General features: G+C 31.8%; 2 protein-coding genes across 2 annotated transcripts; one reads left to right on the top strand and one right to left on the bottom strand.

Annotated features, from left to right (window-relative positions):
- Nucleotides 1-866: 866 nt before the first annotated feature.
- On the top strand, nucleotides 867-15622 carry CalpC (calpain-C). The gene is made up of 2 exons (XM_065508516.1): nucleotides 867-3118; nucleotides 13844-15622. The coding sequence occupies exons 1-2, from the start codon at nucleotides 2400-2402 to the stop codon at nucleotides 15159-15161; spliced, it is 2037 nt and encodes a 678-aa protein (XP_065364588.1). The 5' UTR covers nucleotides 867-2399; the 3' UTR covers nucleotides 15162-15622.
- Nucleotides 15623-17442: 1820 nt separating this feature from the next.
- LOC135958486 (protein screw-like) lies at nucleotides 17443-18859 on the bottom strand. Its single transcript, XM_065509394.1, has 2 exons — nucleotides 18478-18859; nucleotides 17443-18374 (listed from the first exon to the last, which is right to left on the bottom strand). Exons 1-2 carry the CDS (start codon nucleotides 18857-18859, stop codon nucleotides 17443-17445), a joined length of 1314 nt encoding a protein of 437 aa, XP_065365466.1.
- Between the last annotated feature and the right edge of the window lie 1383 nt (nucleotides 18860-20242).

Here is a 20242-nt window from a genome sequence, read left to right as displayed (position 1 = left end):
AGAAAAGTTATCGATAACTTTACGTTTCTATAGAAAAGTTATCGATAACTTTACTTTTCTATAGAAAAGTTATCGATAACTTTACTTTTCTATAGAAAAGTTATCGATAACTTTACTTTTCTATAGAAAAGTTATCGATAACTTTACTTTTCTATAGAAAAGTTATCGATAACTTTACTTTTCTATAGAAAAGTTATCGATAACTTTACTTTTCTATAGAAAAGTTATCGATAACTTTACTTTTCTATAGAAAAGTTATCGATAACTTTACTTTTCTATAGAAAAGTTATCTATAACTTTACTTTTCTATAGAAAAGTTATCGATAACTTTACTTTTCTATAGAAAAGTTATCGATAACTTTACTTTTCTATAGAAAAGTTATCGATAACTTTACTTTTCTATAGAAAAGTTATCGATAACTTTACTTTTCTATAGAAAAGTTATCGATAACTTTACTTTTCTATAGAAAAGTTATCGATAACTTTACTTTTCTATAGAAAAGTTATCGATAACTTTACTTTTCTATAGAAAAGTTATCGATAACTTTACTTTTCTATAGAAAAGTTATCGATAACTTTACTTTTCTATAGAAAAGTTATCGATAACTTTACTTTTCTATAGAAAAGTTATCGATTCTCTAGCCTTTTTATACTTAGGTAAATAAAAAATTATGACTTTTTAATTTGATATTTTCAAAACTTTTCCTTATTACTATAAAACCGTTCTCAATTTTTCAAGGATTTGATTTTAAATCATTTTCAATTTAAGTTCAAACTTTCGCTGTCTGCAGTGATTATATCTGCTAGCTTATAACATACATTTTTAATATTTTAAAACTTTTAAGTTATTAAGAACAGTGAACCAATTTTAACATAATTTTTGTCTTCCATTTTAAAAATGGCAAAAAATTTCAATAAAACACAACCAACCAAAAGCTGTTTAAAAATTTAGTTAGTTTCAATAATGTGTACCTTTAGTGCAAAATTAAAATTTCACCTACTTTCCTTATAAGTTTAATTAAATAATAAAATATGTTAAAAACTTATTATTGTAATAAAAAAACTAACGAAATTGTTACCAAAAAAGTTATGAACAAACAAAAATACATTTTAGATAATTTCCGGTTAATTAAAAGCTGTTTTATCTTTCTCAGAGTTGTATTTCCTAGATACTAAGATAAAAAAATGGCAACACTTTAACATTAAAACGTTGCGCATGCTCAAATTGTTTGGTTTAAAATTCCAGCTTATAACACAGGTGGCTAATGGTTTTGTGGTTTATTTTATTAGCAAACCAGGTGGCTACATTCTTATTAACCATGTTTTTTGTGTGTTTATTTCTTCTTATAAGCCATAAACTGCGGGCTGGCTGATTGCCTAAAACTCTCTTAACTTGTCTCCGTCCGTCTCCAACATCTAGCCAGCCAGCCAGCCAACCAACCATTCATTATATTTTCTTTCTTTCATTTCGTTCGCTCGTTCGTTTGTACGTTCGCATTCTACACTATTTTTGCGTGTACAATATATACAATATACCTAATATAATACCCAGTGTTTTTGTCTTATTATTTTATTTTTATTTGGATTTTTTTAATAACTTTCACTTTGTGTGCACTTGGACGAAATTCATATTTTTTTTCTTCACTAATATTTAAGTTTGAGTAGTACATAGTAGTAGTAATATTTTGTTGAATGTTGTACGACGACGGTATGTTGTGTTTTTTCCAATTCGAATTTGAATTTTTCCCCAAAACAAGGTCATACGCAAAACTAACAACTCTATAAATTAATAATAAGAAAACGACAAATAAATAATAACAATAAAAAAAATATTGACAAAAAGAAAAAACAAGTACAAGAAATTAATACGTGATTAAAAATCTAATTAGTTTTTACTAAAGAAAGGAAAAAATAAGTATTGTAAAGAGTTTAAGGTGGTGTTTAGTTATAATAAATATATAGAAAAAAAAGAAGTTAAGAAACCAGAATATTCCTACAAATTGGAAAAGTTTTATTTAAAGAAACGACAAAAAAAAATTGGTGTTGGTGATTTTAATGTGTCAAGTTGAGCACGAGCACCGCCAACCAACAAATCGAGTGTGTGTTATTAATAAAAAAGTAATATTTAAGCGATTTATTTATTAATTTTTCTTTAAATACAAATTTGCATAAGAAAACGCCCACAATACAAGACCAAAAATAGAATCATAATTGAACGGTAAAACTATCCATCCAACTAACCATCCGTCTGTCTGCCAAAAAAAACAACCAACCAACCAGCCAACCATATAACCAACCACTCAGCAGACATTTAGTTGAGGTGTTAATGTTGTTATTTTTGGACGCAGCACCTTAAAATAGAAAAAACTATAACTCAAAGCCAGGAATAATAAACGAACATGACGTCAAAATATGAACGCATTAAAAATGAGTGTCGTACTCGTAATACATTATGGGAAGATCCCGATTTTGCAGCCGTACAACAATCTGTGTTCTACTATCAAACGCCACCATTCACATTTCAATGGCGGCGCATATCCGAAATAGCCGATGCCCCAAACGCCTGTTTTGTCAATGAAACCGAAAACTTCGATGTTATACCCGGTAAAATGGGTGATCGTTGGCTAGTTTCCTGTTTGGGTGTCCTGCATTCTCTAAGAAATCTGTTCTATCGTGTGGTGCCAGCCGATCAGAGTTTAGACAAGGCTAATGGAGTATTTCGTTTCCGGCTGTGGTGGTGTGGTGAATGGGTAGAGGTTTTAGTCGATGATCGTCTGCCCACCATAAATGGCCGTTTGGCTTTTCTACAACCACAGACTTCAAATTGCTATTGGGCCTCGTTGCTGGAAAAGGCAATTGCTAAACTGCATGGCTCATATGAGGCTCTTAAATACGGCACGCGGTCAGATGGTCTCAGTGATTTACTGGGTGGTGTGGTACAGTGCATACCCCTTAAGGCCACCAGTACCACAGATTTGGTGAGACCTCAACAGTTGAAATCACATTTGGATACGACATGCATTGTCACCTGCATAGCGGCGACAAGTGCTGCCATGGCTCAGCATAAAAGTACACCAGAACGTCTACCGAATGGCATAATACTCAATGTTAACTACAGGTGAGTTTTTTTTATACAGATTTTTTTATTGATTTACAGAGGAGCATTGTTAAAACAAACTGGAAGTTGTCAAAGGCAATTCTAGATATAAATGATTATGAACATCATTAAAATGTAATTTGTATTCATTTCTCAAAAAAATACAGGGCGAAAATTTTACTTTAACAATTGACTCTACTATCCCATGATTTGTTTCGCAGAAATACTGCTCTTTGTATTTAAATATATTCTGCACCTTATAGATAGCGATGTCGATTTATCCATTTCCAATTGTTTTTGTGTTGGTTTAACAAGGTATTCCGAAGCAACCAAAAATCCTGTGGACCCATATCAATATACCATATAGTCATGAGAATTTTGCTAGTAAAAATCTGTAGAATCCGAACCTATGTATATAATATTCGGCCAAAATATTATTATGCGGCTTTCGTAATAAACCTAAACTTTTCAAATGTACTTTTAATTTCCGTAAGAAATAATTTCGGTTTTGACCGCTTTTGTCCTAATCCGAAACCAAATATTCGACCGGACTCTAAAAATCAACAAAATCGGTACATAAATGTCCAAACTAATATAACTTAATGTCTGAAATACTTAATAATTTTTCTGTGTTGAAAGAATCATCCAAATAGGTCCATAAGTGAAACTTTTAGGTTCAAGTGGACCCAGCATGGTAATAATGATCAGGTACCTAGCCTTATTGTCCTATTCGCTATTCATTCAAAGATGTAAAGCAGTCCATGACAACACCCGATCTAACTTCATAAGAATATATGGCTGTCCGACATCAAACAAATTCGAATGACTCTCAATCTCAAACGGGTTATAACCAATTGTAATACCCCTTCGAAAATCACAGTTAATAGCAGGCGCGGATGCTGCTCAACTATTTTTTTTGGGGGTGGGGGGGTGAAATGGTTGTTATTGGAATTAAAATTTGTTCTACATATTTCGTTTTTCCCTTTCTTATATGAAAACTTTTCGATTTTGTGGTGGGAACTTCCTATTTCACCCCCTCTGGATCCGCGACTGTATTAGCCGATATATACCCTTCACCATGAGTAATACGAAATTGAAATAAAACATCCAATTTTATTATCCATCCAATTGAAATTATTAATTAAATAACTTTATGGCATTAATGTTTAAATATTATTTCGGGCATGCGGCAGTAAATCAGGCTGTGTTTCGGCAATAAGATGTCGAATTTTTGCTTCCATGTGAGCGTTCGTTTCTGTTTTATCTGCATAGACCTAAGACATATCACCAATGACAATAATATAATGGCATCAAATTACTTGAACGAGGTGGCCAGTTAACAGTTTATTTTCTTGAAATTATACGTTCGCCTAATATTTCTTTGATTAAATAGTTTGTATTGCGCGCTGTGGCACCATCCTGCTGAAATCACATGTCTGCAATACTAATGCCTTCCAATTGAGGAACGAAAAAGTTAGTAAGCATGTCTCTATACCGCTCACCGTTGACTGTAACGTTCTGATCATCGTTATTTGTGAAGAGGTATGAGTTGTTCATAAAAATGCAATTCTTTTTATTGACATTAAACCAAAAGTGTGCTTCATCACTGAACATAATTTTGTAATGAATGGTGTGTGAAAATTTGACCTCCAGGTTACGCCATGTACGCGCTAGCCGCAGCGGATACATTCCCGAAATCATATTTAAACATTAATACCTTAAAATTGTCTAAATAATAAAGCCAGCTTTTTTTCAATTTAAAGTTATCCGCCTCTATAAAAAGCACCCTTTATTTACTGGATCTTCAACTTTCCAAAGTCCCCAAATAACATACAGACATTATATTTTAATATAACCGCTTAGTCGTGGTTCTGATGCTTTTAAAATTCGGGAAAATCGGCCTCGATGTTTGACCAATTTTGGATCTATATCTGGATTACTAAGTTATAAATATAGACAATATGGATATCTATTGATAGACCTTTCCAACGACGTATATTACTCCTTAGAAATTCGGACCGAATTTTTTTCATCAAAAATTTATTTTGATCAACTTTTTTTTCACCAAAGTATTTTTCAACCAAAAATGATTTCAATATTTATCTTGACGTATACTTTGGTGAAGGATATATAAGATTCGGAACAGCCGAATGTAGCTTTTTACGATCTTTCTTTAATTTCGTACTGTATTTTTAAAAATAAATCCAAAATATCGCGCCTATTCTGTTCTTCTGTCAGTAGATTATTCACAGAACTATTTAAGAACCTAACAAGCCGTTTGACGTAGTAGAAATAAATACATAGAACGAAAGGAGAGAAAAAAATCAATCATGGTACAAAAGTTTTTTTTTTAAATTTAAAATGTTTCGTATTCCTTTCGAATTTGACTCCTAACTTGATTAATTAATGAGAATTAGAAAAATATTTGTTTACCCAGTTCCAACTGATATATAAATTTATTTACCACAATAATAAAGGGAAATGGTCATCGTTATATCAATGTTCGACTGTATATGTTATTTATTACTAGTGTAGGAGTTTTGTGTCTGTTAGTCTGATTATTATTAAATTCTTATTAGCAATTATTACTTTATCAAATACAACATATGTTGGCTGTTCTAATTTGAAAAATCACTTGTTTTGTTCAATGCCATTCATATAATGATAAATTATTTTATGTATTTTAATCAATGTATTAAAAAAATTCTTAATTTAACTGTTTATTTTAAAGAAATTCTACTTTATTTCTACGCATAAATTAATAAACAATTGTAATAAGTATTTAACTATTAAGACAAATGAGTTAGTTGTCAATAATAACAAATAAAGATTGTGATGGAAATTGAACGGTTTGAAATAATTTTATGAATATCGATTGCAAGAATAATTTTTGAACAAGTCAAATGTGATAAATATGAAATAATTTTAATTTGATTCAAGAAATGTGATACAATTAGAAGTATCAAGATGAAATTTTAGACAAAACGACTTTTTAAAAAACCGGTTTGTCGGTTAACCGAAAATTGGCCATTTTCAGAATCCCGGTTTTTCGGTTAGCTGACATTAAAATTAATTAATATATTTCTCAGGTAAATTCGGGATTTACAATAGAGGGCGTATCTTTTGAACGCGGTTTTTGTTTTTAATAACTTATACATATGTATTTCATTTTATATCTGTCATTTATTCTCACTTAGTTATTGAACATTAAGTGTAAACAACAAAGTTTTTTTTGCTTCGAAAATGTCGTATTTTGTTCCATCAAAACTTCATTGGCGGTATATGGTGAATGTGTTCCATCGGTTTCAACGTGCGAGATATGGTTTGTGCAGTTAGCCCATGCTAGCTAAAAAAGTTTGAAGACAAAGAATTGGAGGATTGTCCATGAAGATTGTTGTCAAACTCAACAAGAGCTTGCAAAATCATTGAGAGCTTCTCAAGCAGCAAACGTTGCAAGCTGCAGTATTCATGCAAAAGCAGGGAAATTGTTTACCGTACGAATTGTTAGAAGGCTACATAAGAAAATAATTTTTGCACCGAATCATTACTTGCGTTGAAAAATTAATCCATTGCGATAACCCGAAGTGAAGAGATCATACGTGAAGCCCATCCAACCAGCCGAATCGACAACAAAGGCAAATATCCATGACGCTAAAGTAATGATCTGTATTTGGAGGGAACAACAGGTTCCATCACATGGAACCTGTACAATGAAACTGTCCACTATTTAGAATGAAGTGGTTGTGAAATTTTGTCTCACCCGCTTTATAATCCAAACCTTGACCCGTCCGACTACTATTTGTTTCGATCGAATCAAAAAGCTTTCCCTGTGTAATACAGGGATTAGAATAGAGTATCCGCTATTAGCTTAATTCGTTCTTTGCCTCAAAAGACGAGCATCATTTATTCAGACTACTAAATAATATAAAAACAAGTAAGGGAGCTATATTCGGATGTGCCGAATCTTATATACCCTTCACAAAATTATACTTCAAAATACAAATTTTAAACATTTTTAGGTAAACAAAAAATTTTTTTTTCAGTTTTTTTTTGTTTTTTGGAAAAAATTTTTTTCGAATTGTTATTTAAAAATTTTTTTTTTAAATTTTAAAAAAAAATTTTTTGGTTTTGAAATATTTTTTTTGGTGAAAAAAAATTCGGGTTAAAAAATATTTTTTCCGATTTTGACCCATTGTAGGTCGAACTTACTATAATCTTATATACGTCGTTGCAAAGGTCTTTGAAATATCTATCATTAGATATCCATATTGTCTATATTAATTAATTACTAAGTCAGATATAGGTCAAAAATCGAGGTTGTCCTGGTTTTTTTTCTCATATCTCAGCCATTTGTGGACATATTTTGTTGATTTTAAATAGGAAACTTCACGAAAGCATGTCAGACAGAATTATTGAAGATTTGGATGCCAAAGATATCTGGGGTCTTCAGAAAATTGATTTCATACAGACATACAGACAGGCGGACATGGCTTAATCGATTCCGCTATCTATAAGGATCCAGAATATATAGACTTTATAGGGTCGGAAAATTATATTGTGGAAATTACAAACGGAATGACAAACTTATATATACCCTTCTCACGAAGGCGAAGGGCATAAAAAAACCAATAATAATTATATCGAAGCCACTGCTTCTAAATCATTCATTGAATGCATGAAATCGTTGTCTTTCATTAAAAGTCTTATTTGTGGGCCACCAAACATACCAATTTTAAGTTTTTCTGTACCCAAACCTGGAAACTTTCTTGTAAGAAAGGTAAAACATGGACCACTTTTTTCTAATGCCTTCACATAATGCTTCATAAGTCCAAATTTGATGTGTAATGGAGGCAAAGTAATATTATCTCTAGAAACCAAAGACGGGTTTATAACATTTTGTATTGCAACATGTTTTCTCTTAGAGTCTGTAATTTTCCTTTTATTCATACCATGTAATTTAACAACACAAAAATAGCAGTCATCAATTAGGTTTTTCGGTTCTGTTCAAACTTCAAATGACTACGTTTTCCGCTTTCGGCTTAATCAGGACATTAATCTCCATATTAAAGTAATTGAAATATGTATTTCTCACTTTTTGACTGTGTATTCACCAGAACTTTTCACGATGAAGACATAATGTTAAAATCAATTTATATATAGAAAGATTACGAAACGGGCACGCGAATTTACTTATGACAGCCAATATTAAAGAATGAATGCAGATCCAAAGCTACACGTAGGAAAACTATTGGTTCTGCCAATGCAAACTTTTTAGAACTAATATAATGATCTCTTTTTAAATTTTTGTTTTAAATCGAAATTCTGGTTTAGTTTTGAGGCTTTATAATAACAGTTAAATTTCATTAGCTATTGCTAATTTTAAACTTAACAAAAATTCGGTGTCGCAGTTCCAGAGTTAAAGCTTTAAAACTTAAAGATTATTCAAAAACTTTTAGCGCAATCCTCGTACTTTCTTCATATGAATTCTTTCAAACATTAAGATAAATTGGATACTCTTACTAATCGAAACAAAAATGTTGTATAAAAAATATATTATTAATAACAAACATACTTTTATTAGAAAAGGTTGCAGGTCAGTTGTCAAAATTATATTAAAATTGGTTAAAACAAGTTTTTATGAATAAATTATATAAATAATCGTTTTAATAACATGAAATCAAGAACAAAATTTTAAACATTTTATTATATTTAAATATGTATGTATAAATAGAAAGTGACAGTAATAAATATATATAAATAGGGTATTCACGATAAGTCTTTGCCAAAATCTAAATTATTTATGAATACAGCAAATTCAAAACTTTAGACAGAATTGCTTGTGGAAATAAAGAAGTGGCCACTTAAAATCGGTACGGATTAAAGCGAGCATTACTTTTAAATGAAACAACGTTTGTTAACATTTTATAGATGAAATTAAAGGTAATTTATTAAGCTTTAAAAAAAATATAACTGTAGGTTTATGTGTCTATATTTCGAATAAATTTTCTTCCCACTTCTACCGTTATTTCAGCATATTTATTCCACTTTGTACCTGCACTCTTTTTCAATTTACGTTTAACAATTGCCCAATATATCTCTCAATTAGGTTTTTGGACGAAGATTTGGGCAATTTGTTGGATTGATGTGTTTTGGTATAACAGCCAGAACTGGCTAAAACTTTGTATTAGATGTGTGATGTCTTATAAATGACAGTAATCGCGTTCCCAAACTCTCTTTTTATATATAATTCTGATGCTTTTCAGACATTTTTAACAATTACATGTCTGAAAAGCTTGACTCTTCAACGCAGCTGAGGATTGCCTGCCAAATTAATATGTTTGTCCAATATTACGTATTTATATTTAAGGGCCATACAACCTCGAACTGCCGAGACGTAAAATTTTTCACCTGAATTCTGCCGAAAATCAGATTTTGGCTATTTTTAACCCGACAAAGTCGGATTTACTAGATATTTGTGCACAATTTTATCTCTAGCTTCTTTTTCCACTTTTTTTTTAAACTAAACATAATGACTTGAAATCTATTATAGAATAACGGTAGATTTGTTTTTAAAAACATATGTAAATCTTTTTCCATTTTCATAACAGGGGGCGCGACGTTGTTATGATTAATAAAGTGAGTACCGATTTTAAGTGGCCACTTCTTTAGAGGTAGTTCAGAGTTTGTCCGACCGAACTCGGGTTTCCCAGGCCAAAATCGAGCCGATTCTAATATTCGTTAAAAAATCAATATGCTGCCTAATCCGAAATAAATTGGATTAATTTCGGAATTAATGGATTAATGTCTCGGCTCACTTTTACATGTCCTGCAGTATCTCCTATGTGCATATGTTAGGGGACAGATTATCATGTATAAATATAATGCATATTGTTGATCATATCCATCTGAGCTTTCGTGCCTTAACGGTGAAAAATCACATATATAATCGCGTCCAACCCTCCGTTAGTCGCAACTGATCTGTTGATACAGGCAAACATTTTTTTATTGTAAATTTTTTTAAACAACCTGAAATTTTAAGCTATTTTTTGACAAAATATATTTTTACTGCAATTTTATTTTTATTACTTTTTTAAATACTTTGAATTTAATATTGATTTTTTTCAAACGCGGCTTTTGCTTTATTGATATCAATTTGATGATTGCGACTAACGGAGGGTTAATATATTTTCCGTATGTGAGCCTTATATAGGAGCTACAGTGACGGACATTACAATAGAATCACTACCAATATTTCATTTAAAACCAGGAGCAATCATAAGGATTGGAAAAGTGGCAAAATGTGTTGTGGACGGACGAAACGACCATTAATTTAATTGGTAGTGATGATAAGACATGGGTTAGAGGTCCAAAAAATTACAAAAACCAAAAACGTTTAAACATGGTTGGGGAAATATTATTATATGGGGATGCTTTTCTTGGTATTGCGTTGGTCCAATTTATTGGATTAAAGAAAATATGGTTAAGCACTTGTATGTAAATATTTTGGATGTTATAAAGCCACATGCAGAATGGAATATGCCCTTAAAATGGCTTTTCCAGCAAGATAATGACCCAAAGCACACGTCAGGTCTTGCCAAAAAATGGTTTTTATATAACAAAATTCATGTTATGGAATGGCCGTCTCAATAACCAGACTTAAATCCTATGGAAAATAGTAAAAGACAAACTCGGACCTGAAAAATTTAAAAACAAGGAAAAACTTTGGCAGAAAATTCAGGAAATATGGTATGCAATTTCCCGATCTACATGCGAAAGTTTGTTAAATTCAATCCCCAAAAGATTTGATGCTGTTATTAGAAATAATTGATATGTAACAAAATATTAAGAAAACAACGAATTCTTATGATGATTTTTTACTTTTAATCATTTTAAGACTGATTGATTCTATTTGAATGTCGCATATTTTATTTAGTCTTTTAGATTTGACAAACATAAGAATGTGTTATTTTTTTATTTTATTTTTTTTTATTTATTGTTTACGTTATGAGCATTAAAATATAATGAACAAATTTTAAATTTTGAAATAAAATTTTGTAGTTTTACCGCTTTAATCGAATTCATATGTAGTGATTCTATTGTATTGTCCGTCACTGTATGTACTTATACTTATATGGAAGCTATGACTATGATTTGAATGAATTTGAAGCTTATTTTGGTTAAATTTCATATCAGTAACGTTATTTAGAAGATTTTTATAGTGATTCTCTGAAGTGAAAATGAACCGATATTCACAAAATTAAAATGATTTTTGGATAATAAATAACTGATCTGTATAAAATTTTGGTTTGATATTGTTAAGATATTTAAGTAGGTTGTGCTTGTCGGAAGTGGTTCTTATATGAGAGCAGTTATAACCTGATCTTCGTAATATAAGCTACAGTAGTTCTTAAAAAAAAGAGTATAAGTTACGTTGAATTTCAACCTGTTATAGATATTTATAAGAGTATTTATGAGTATCTATTGTAAGTGATTTCCGGAAGTGTACCTTATATGGGAGATATACAGATTCGCCACAGCCCAATATATAACTCTCTTAATTTTTAATATTTAGGCCATTAATACACATCTTTAGAATCGTATTTCAATAAAAAAATTCTAAAGAAACTTTTTGTTTGGTCAAAATACAAAAAAATTATATTTTTAACCAAAAATTTGTTTTAAAGTAAGTAAGGTGGCGCAAAAGTAAACTTCCGATGTTTTTTGGCTGTAATTACTTTGGCCAAAACTTCCGGCGATAGGTCCTCACATTCTTGACGGATATTGTCTTTAAGAGCTGCAAGAGTCTGAGGCTTGTTGACATAAACCCGCGACTTCAAAAAGCCCCACAAAAAGAAGTCTGGAGCGGTCAAATCAGGCGATCTTGCTGGCCAGTGCAAATCGCCAAAACGGGAGATTAGGCGCCCGGGAAGTGCATCCTTCAGCATATCGGTTGTGGCACGTGCAGTGTGTGTCGTTGCACCGTCCTGTTGGAACCACATGTTTTCCAATCCCAATTCATCAAGTTGCGGCAAAAAGAACTCGTTGATCATTGCTCTGTAGCGGTCACCATTCACAGTAACCGTTTGGCCCGCGACGTCTTCGAAGAAAAAAGGTCCGATGACTCCTCCAGCGAAAACAGCACACCATACAGTGACTTTGAATGGCTCTTCGTGGGTTACACGCGGATTTTCAGTGCCCCAGAAGCGTAAATTTTGCTTATTTACGTACCCGCTAAGATGGAAATGGGCCTCATCACTCATGATTATTTTTGATGAAAAATCATCTTCCTTATTGGTCAAATAAATAGTCAGCAATATTCCGCGTTCTGGAGCAGTGTAGCGTAACATTGTTTATTAACGTGCATTTCGCATGTGTTTACTACACAAATGTCAAAACAGAACTGACATTAGGGGCCAATCGCAAAATTTATAGCATTTTCTGATAGGAGGATTACTTTTGCGCCAACTTGTATAACAAAATATGAATTATCAATAAAATATGCACTAAAATCGATTCCATTTTACAGAAAAATGTGTGATTCGGATTCATGGTATTTGAACATTTGAGAAAAAACATGCATTTGCATATAAAGCCGTCCCGAAGTTCCCCAGATATTTTGAAATAAAATATAAGTTTTCGATTTAATCTATTATATTCAAAACATATTTCTCCTTTAAAATTCCATAATCTAAGTTTTTTCTTCATACAAGTTTCGGTATTCGCTCAAATTTTGCCCGAAACTGGTCGAATCTCGATGTTTGGCCTAATCCGAATATTTGGTCGAATTCTAATAATAAATCAACATTCAGTATAACTTTTTGAATATATTTTCAAATAATCATATACATATGTCTTTATGAAAGCCATGTTGTCAAAATACAGGAATATAATTTGACAAATTTTAATGCATGGACATTTCCATGGCATATTGAAAATGGTTATAATATGTTCTTCATTTGGCTCAGATTCCATATAAACGTTTACATACATTCTTCTTGGCCTACAACACTCACAACTAAGTAATGCACTGGCAGTAATAACCGGACACTGCAAATTTGGCAACTATGCAAGAAGTCTTGATGTGCTCTATAACGGCTTCTGTAGAAGCTTTCAGAATGAAGGGGAGGATGCATTAGGTTTCTAGGTCATCGTTCCTTCAATAGTCTTTCTGAACTCTTGGACATAAAGTTGGAATGCATCAACTCCTTTATAAGGAATAGCAATTGGCTACTCACGCCAAACATGGGAATCTCCTCGGGGTGACCTAGTATCCGTCAAATAACTGGAGTCTACTAATATCCATATTACTCCTCATATGACCTTTTTCTCTATATTTCTACTATATGCCCAACACTTCTATTCTATCTGACTTTCCTCCTCTCTTTTCATCTCTATCTGGAGACCTACTGAATGGACCCAAGTTAGCTGTTTTCATGCTTCGGTTAGACTAATCAGATTATTAATTGGCATTTGACACTCAAGTCAAAACCCCGCCCTAAGTCATCCTGAGAGTTTATCTCCTACAGAAAATTTTGATAAATATTTTAAACAAACTTTTTTAACTCTAGCAGGTATTTCATCAATTCTTGATTCCAAAATCTAAATGAATGAAATTGGAATAAAATCCAAATTATTAGTAATCTTTTAAATAACTTATGTGTATCCACTAAAAATCAATTACTTTAAATGTTTATATAATAAAAAATTAAACACAACTGATTGTAACTCTATTATTTTGCTTTACAGACTCTGCTCACTGGATAAAGTCGAAACTCTGCTCGGCGATGCCGTACAATTGGTGCGTATTAAGGATCCTCTAGCTTGTAATGCTTTTGCCACCAATAATGACTACGAGGGCGATTGGTCGGCCATGTCACCCACCTGGGAACGTGTCTCTGTACAGGAACGTGATCGTTTATTTGGCCAACTGGAAGTGGGAGAATTTTGGATGTCTTTCTTGGATTTTACACAAACCTTCTCCAGTCTAGAGGTTATTTATCTCGATGCGGACACAGCTAAAGATGAGCTAACACTGCAGGATCGACCGAAACGTTGGCAAATGAAAATGTTCCAGGGTCAGTGGAAACGGGGAGTTACAGCGGGTGGTTGTCGAAATCATGAATCATTTCACATTAATCCCCAACTACTCTTGACCATACCGGAGAAACAGGAAATTGTTGTGGCCCTGAATCAACACACCGCAGTGGAGCCTAAAGTTATTGGTTTCACTATGTACAAATTGAGCGGTGTGGCTGGTTCGAAGGTCAATCAAAAGATCACCGAATGTTTACCCAAAGAATTTTTCAAAACCCAAGTTAGTTTTCTTAATTCCGATTATGGCAACACAAGGCATGTGACATGTCATTGCCAGCTGGAAGTAGGTCAATATGTTCTAATGCCCACCACCTATGAACCGGGCGAAGAGTCTAGTTTTACTGTCAGAATATTGGGCACAGTACCGTTACGTTTATCACTATTAGAAACACAGACTCTAATGCTGCTCGATCCCTTCCCAGTGCTTAAGAATGAAGCTGATTCTACGAAAATAAAAAATGTGTGTCAATATGAACCCGTATTTATGCAATTGGCTGATGAAAATAAAACCATCAATTGTTTTGAACTGCATGAGTTATTGGATGCGTGTCTGCCCAATGACTACATTAAAGGTTGTGCCAATATAGACATTTGCCGCCAGGTTATAGCTCTGCAGGATAAAACCGGCACGGGTCGTATTAATTTCCTACAATTCAAAACCTTCATGGTCAATTTAAAGTCCTGGCAGGGAGTTTTTAAAATGTACACCAAAGAAAAGGCTGGCATACTGAGGGCAGAACGCCTGCGGGATGCTCTATATGATGTGGGCTTCCAGTTAAGCACCGACATTATGAATTGTATAATGCAGCGTTTCATACGCAAAGATGGAACTTTACGTTTAAGTGATTTTGCTTCGGCTGTTTTACATTTAACGGCCGCTTTCGATTACTTCCAGCGCAAAGATCACAATCAGGATAATGTCATCGAAATCGAAATGTCCGATTGGATTAAATGTGTTTTACGTTGTTAACAGTAGATTTACACAGTGTCGCTATATATTCTATAGATCAGGTTTGATTGTAGACAAATTATTGCAAATAAGATAAGTTTGGAAATTATTTAGTTGTTAAGGCAAATGTTGGTGGCAACATACGTAAGATGTCTTTTGTTTAGTCTAATTTATTTGTACTCTTATATTTATATAAATAATATTTAATTATTTTTATTTAAAATCTCATTTACAAACATACAAAACAAAAATAGTCTTGTAATATTCAATATTAATTGATGTTTATACATAATTTAGTTTAGAATTTAAATATTTACGTACATGTGTGCTATATTTAGTAGCATAAATAATTTAGCTATTAAAATTATTTCTCCTTATTATTTTAAGTATACTTTTTTGGTTCTAAAATGTTGTTATATTATAAAGGAAACCAAAATTTGTAAGTTACTAACCAATAAATTAATAAAAGTTTATTAAAATTACATCGTATAGCGTTACTATAAACATATCTTTTTGAAATATATTGAATATCAAAAGACAAAATCAGCTGCTGGTCCATAGTATTGAAATATTATGTTACAGCATTGTTTTTTTAGTAATTTTGAAAATCAAGTTTGACTTGTATTCAAAATTATGTTAAAATTTTCGAAAATACATTAAAAAGTGAAAATACATAAGGCATCGAATAAATACATAGAACGAAGGGGAGTAAAATGTCAAAGAAAAGAATAAAACAAAATTACTCTATATTCATTTACATGGCAATACATTCTCATAAATTAAGGGCCGATTTACCGCATTCGATATCGAGTACAATTGATCGTGATTTTCTTATTTGATAATTTGATCCTAGGTTTTGACAACAGACTTAGCATAGCAGTTCCCAGCATTTAAGCAAGTAATCAATGTATTCATAAGAGACAGTAATTGTCACTGTCAGACCACTTAATTGATTCCAATTTATGTATTTTGGATCATTTGACACGTATGTGCTCTTTGTAGTGCAGAGAGAAGTCAATTGGTTACTTTATACATCCCATGTAATTTAGCGTGAAGTCAATCATCTCTTAAGTGTCTCTAAATAATATAGAGTGTATTCACTTTACAAGTTTATTTTGTACAGCACTCTTTTGGTGAGTAATTCGTACAAACTGTAGTGCGATTCACTAACTTTTAACGAACCGACAAAGTTTTTGATTTTGCAAAAAAGTCAAAAATTTTATGTTTTGAATTACAAAACATTTATTTTGATAGATATCCAACTCGCATCCCACTAAGCTACTAAAAATATCTTCAAGGAAAAGATCTAAGCTTTCTTTTGAGAAAAAAGGGGCGATTTTGAAAAAAAAAATTTTGATTTTGGAAAGAAATGTCAAAAATTTTTTATTTTTTTTTCGAAAGATTAAAAAAATAGCTATCTAAACTGTTTAGGGCGCATTTTGCTAAGAACAATTGGTAATAAGTTACATGGATGAGAAAAAACTCCTGTTTGGTCAAAATGTCAAATTTTGACTACCTCGAACTCACGGAGTTCTCGACCGATCTTGCCGATTTCCAAAGTTGGTTCACTTGACACGAAATCCCCCATATATAAAAAACTCCTTCGCATGAACTTCACAACCTCAAATTTTATAAACAACAAAATTTTTCAGAAGATTTTGTTACCTTATTCTGGTTGAAAGTAAAAGGTTTATAGTAAAAAGAGCAAAATCATGTTTGAATTTTAAATAAATATTTGTTAGACCTTATTTTGTAATGCAATTGAAGTCCTTTTAGAACACCTTCTGCGAGAAGGCTGAGTGGAATTTTGTTTATTTTTGTTCTACTTTCTAGTGCTCTATATGTATTTCTCTGTGGCCTTAAAATTTAATGTAGATTTCATTGTTTTTATCACAAATTTATTTAAAAGTCTTTATAAATATTAATTATAAGTCATACAAAAGGTTCTATATTATTAATAAATGAAAAAGTTTTTACATTCAAAATTAAACTGGATGTAGCACACATATAATCAAATTGATTTTAAACAAATCCCTACATATTATATTTATACTTAAACATAAAACATTATACATAGTTTATTTTTTTAATAAATTCATTTAATTTAGTAAATTTTATAAGAAAAGTAATTATGTAGAACTAACAATTGTTGAATTATTCAATTTTTATAAAATGCACACAAACCACAACAAATTATTGTAAGTTTAAATTAAATTTATTCAAAATAAAAAAATAAAACGAAACTAAATTTATACAAAAATAAACATTATTTTAAATTAAAATAAACAAAAGAAATTAAAATCTAATGACAACCACACTCCTTGGCCACACTTTGAGGATATTTACTCAAATTAACACTGTCTTCGTTCAGATAATGCAATATCGATATGGAACCCAAAACAGTGGGTACACAACAGGGTTTCGGTAAGTTGGGCTGTTTCAAATGCATTAACGTTTGCACTATGGCATGATTGGTGGCATTCATTTTCGAACCCAAAGGGAAATTGCATTCACCGCCACAAAAATATGCTTCAAATTTTTTGGGAGCTATCACCCAATTGTGCATATGTAAATCCTTAAAGTCCAAAGTGAAATTCAAACGTTCACAGTTTTTGGGCAGCTTATAGATTTCTTGTATGGGTGGTGGAGGCGGCATATAGAAATCGGCCTTGCGTTTACGTTTAATAACGTCGCGTTTAAAACGTAATGTCTGAATTTTGGCCATCAACTCGGGCCCATTAAAGTAGCCTATAATAAATGGCTGCAAGTCTATCATTTCCTCGGAGAAATCCGGTTTAACCAAACCCAAATCACTGGCTAAGATTTCCACAGTTTTTGTTTCATGAGCAGCATTGTCCATATCTAAAGTGACGCCCACCAGCAATTCATTAATGCGGCCAGGTTGGGAAGATTTCTGTGTTAGCCAGCGATTTAATATGCGTGTCATATTGAATTCCAGCCAACCTTTGTAGGTGGTTGTGGTATTAATTGAGGTTAGGATTCTCAAAGCCCCCGTATATTCTTTGCGATACATCACTCTTTGATACACTGAAATTGTGGCCTTTTGAGTGTCTGTGTTCTGTACATACTTTCCCAAGCTGGGTTGTTGGTAAATTCTCAGGCCGGAATGTACAAGTTGTAGGTCGCGGGGTACATCATTTGTATTGAAGCCAATCAGCATATCACTAGCAATGGGTATGTCTGCAATAAGTTGGCTATTGGAGTTTAAAGTTTCTGGAAAAAAAAAAAGAAAAATGAGAAGGAATAAATTAATAAAAATACTATAAATAATTTTTTTTATTTTAATTTTTAAATAATTTAAACTGCAAGTACTTACTTTTACTCGAAAATGTTATAATATTATTACACTTTTCAATTTCCATGCGATCGAATTTCGTTATAAAATTCTCTTCTCTCAAAGATCTTCTTTGGCGTCTCCCCTGAGCCAAATGTTCACGCACATGATCCAATTCTGCTTCATCCTCACTAATATCATTATATACTTCCAACAGAAACTTCGAAGCTGAATTTCGTAATGATGGTTGACTCTTCAAGCGTTCATGGTGATTATCTCCCAAACCCAATAAATCGACCATATCAAATTCATAGCCATTGGGCTGCTTAATTTCCGTATGAAGACTATGCATGTGTTCTACAGACTCGTAGAGAAAATCAGCTTTAATTTCAGCTGTATCTTGGCTGTAAACTAAGTCCACCATTATGAGCAGAACTATATTTAAAATATACATTTCTTATTTCAATGTTCTTCTTTAAAAATTAATAGATCTTAACACTTTGAACTGTCAATTGTAATTGTTTACTTTTTTGGAAATGTTTAACTATTTTATACTTGTTTGTTTATCCTTAAGGATCCTTTTTTATCTACCTGTCTTGTATTATCTTATCTGATTAGTAAATTTTATTGTCACTAGTTTGTGCTATTTTATTTTTTGTTACTTATTACCTGCTATTTACTTTGAGCAACATCATGTAAGTGTTATTGCTGCAATTCCTAGAATTTACTAATTTGATTTTCTTTGCAATTGGCACGTGTTCATTGTGATCCTCTAGAAAAAGGCTGAACATAACAGTTGTATTAGTTTTTAGTTAATTTGAATATTGAAACATCTAAAACAATTGTATAAAGCATGAAAAATAATGGCTTAAATTTGCGATCTCACTATATAGTGTTTTATTTGGCTTACCATTTTTTCTTACTGTCTTTTGTTAAGAAATTATACAGTTCGGTCGGTTTTTTGCATGTCGCCGATTTTCATCATAAGCGGCTACTCAGAAACAAATTTTCGACGCCGATTTTTGATAATCCCTATCGTAGTTGTAAAATATGACATCAAGACAGTTATAACTACTGGCAATTTAAACCATTTTAATTGATTAAATGTTAGATAGAATTAATTAATATTCAAAATCAAATTAGACTCTAAAACAGCGAAATGCAAACTCACACCACTACAGTTTTTAGATATTGTAGTTGTATGAGTTGAGAATTATTCTCTGGCAAAAACAAAAACAACTAGCTGAAATAATGAAATAAACAAGCATAAAAGCGTAACACAACCTGCTTCTATCAATGCTCATGCGAGACTGACTGTTTTTATACAATGTGTGTGCTTGCGTACATGTGAAAATAAAAACAAGAGAGCTCATTTGAGAGCTCATTGCATTTCGCTGCTCTAAAATCAAAACCTAGCTCCCGCTGAGATGCTTCAAAATACACAGTTAAGAAATTTAGATTTTAGTCGATTTTCATTGCTTATTTTGATATGAAAGTTTATAAAAATACATATATACCAAAGTATAAAGGAAATTCAGTTCTAATTATTTAAATCGAATGAAAATTTTAAAAGTTATTCAACTTTTCATTAACACTTTTTTAGTATTTTCTACCCCAGCGCATATGAATAAAAAAACAAAAGAAATATTAGTACAATTTTTAATTTACTAGGTAAATTTTTTTCCAACTTTTACAATTTTCCGATTTTAACAAGTAATGTCTCATTTTTGTCTACATAAAATTGACTTTAAAACACTGTGCAAAAATAAATAGTTTTTCACATAAAAAAGTGTTATTTTGTAGCAGA

The sequence above is a fragment of the Calliphora vicina genome, chromosome 4 (genome assembly GCF_958450345.1).
Source record: "Calliphora vicina chromosome 4, idCalVici1.1, whole genome shotgun sequence".
Taxonomy (NCBI): domain Eukaryota; kingdom Metazoa; phylum Arthropoda; class Insecta; order Diptera; family Calliphoridae; genus Calliphora; species Calliphora vicina.
This window is presented reverse-complemented; position numbering and strand designations above follow the sequence as displayed.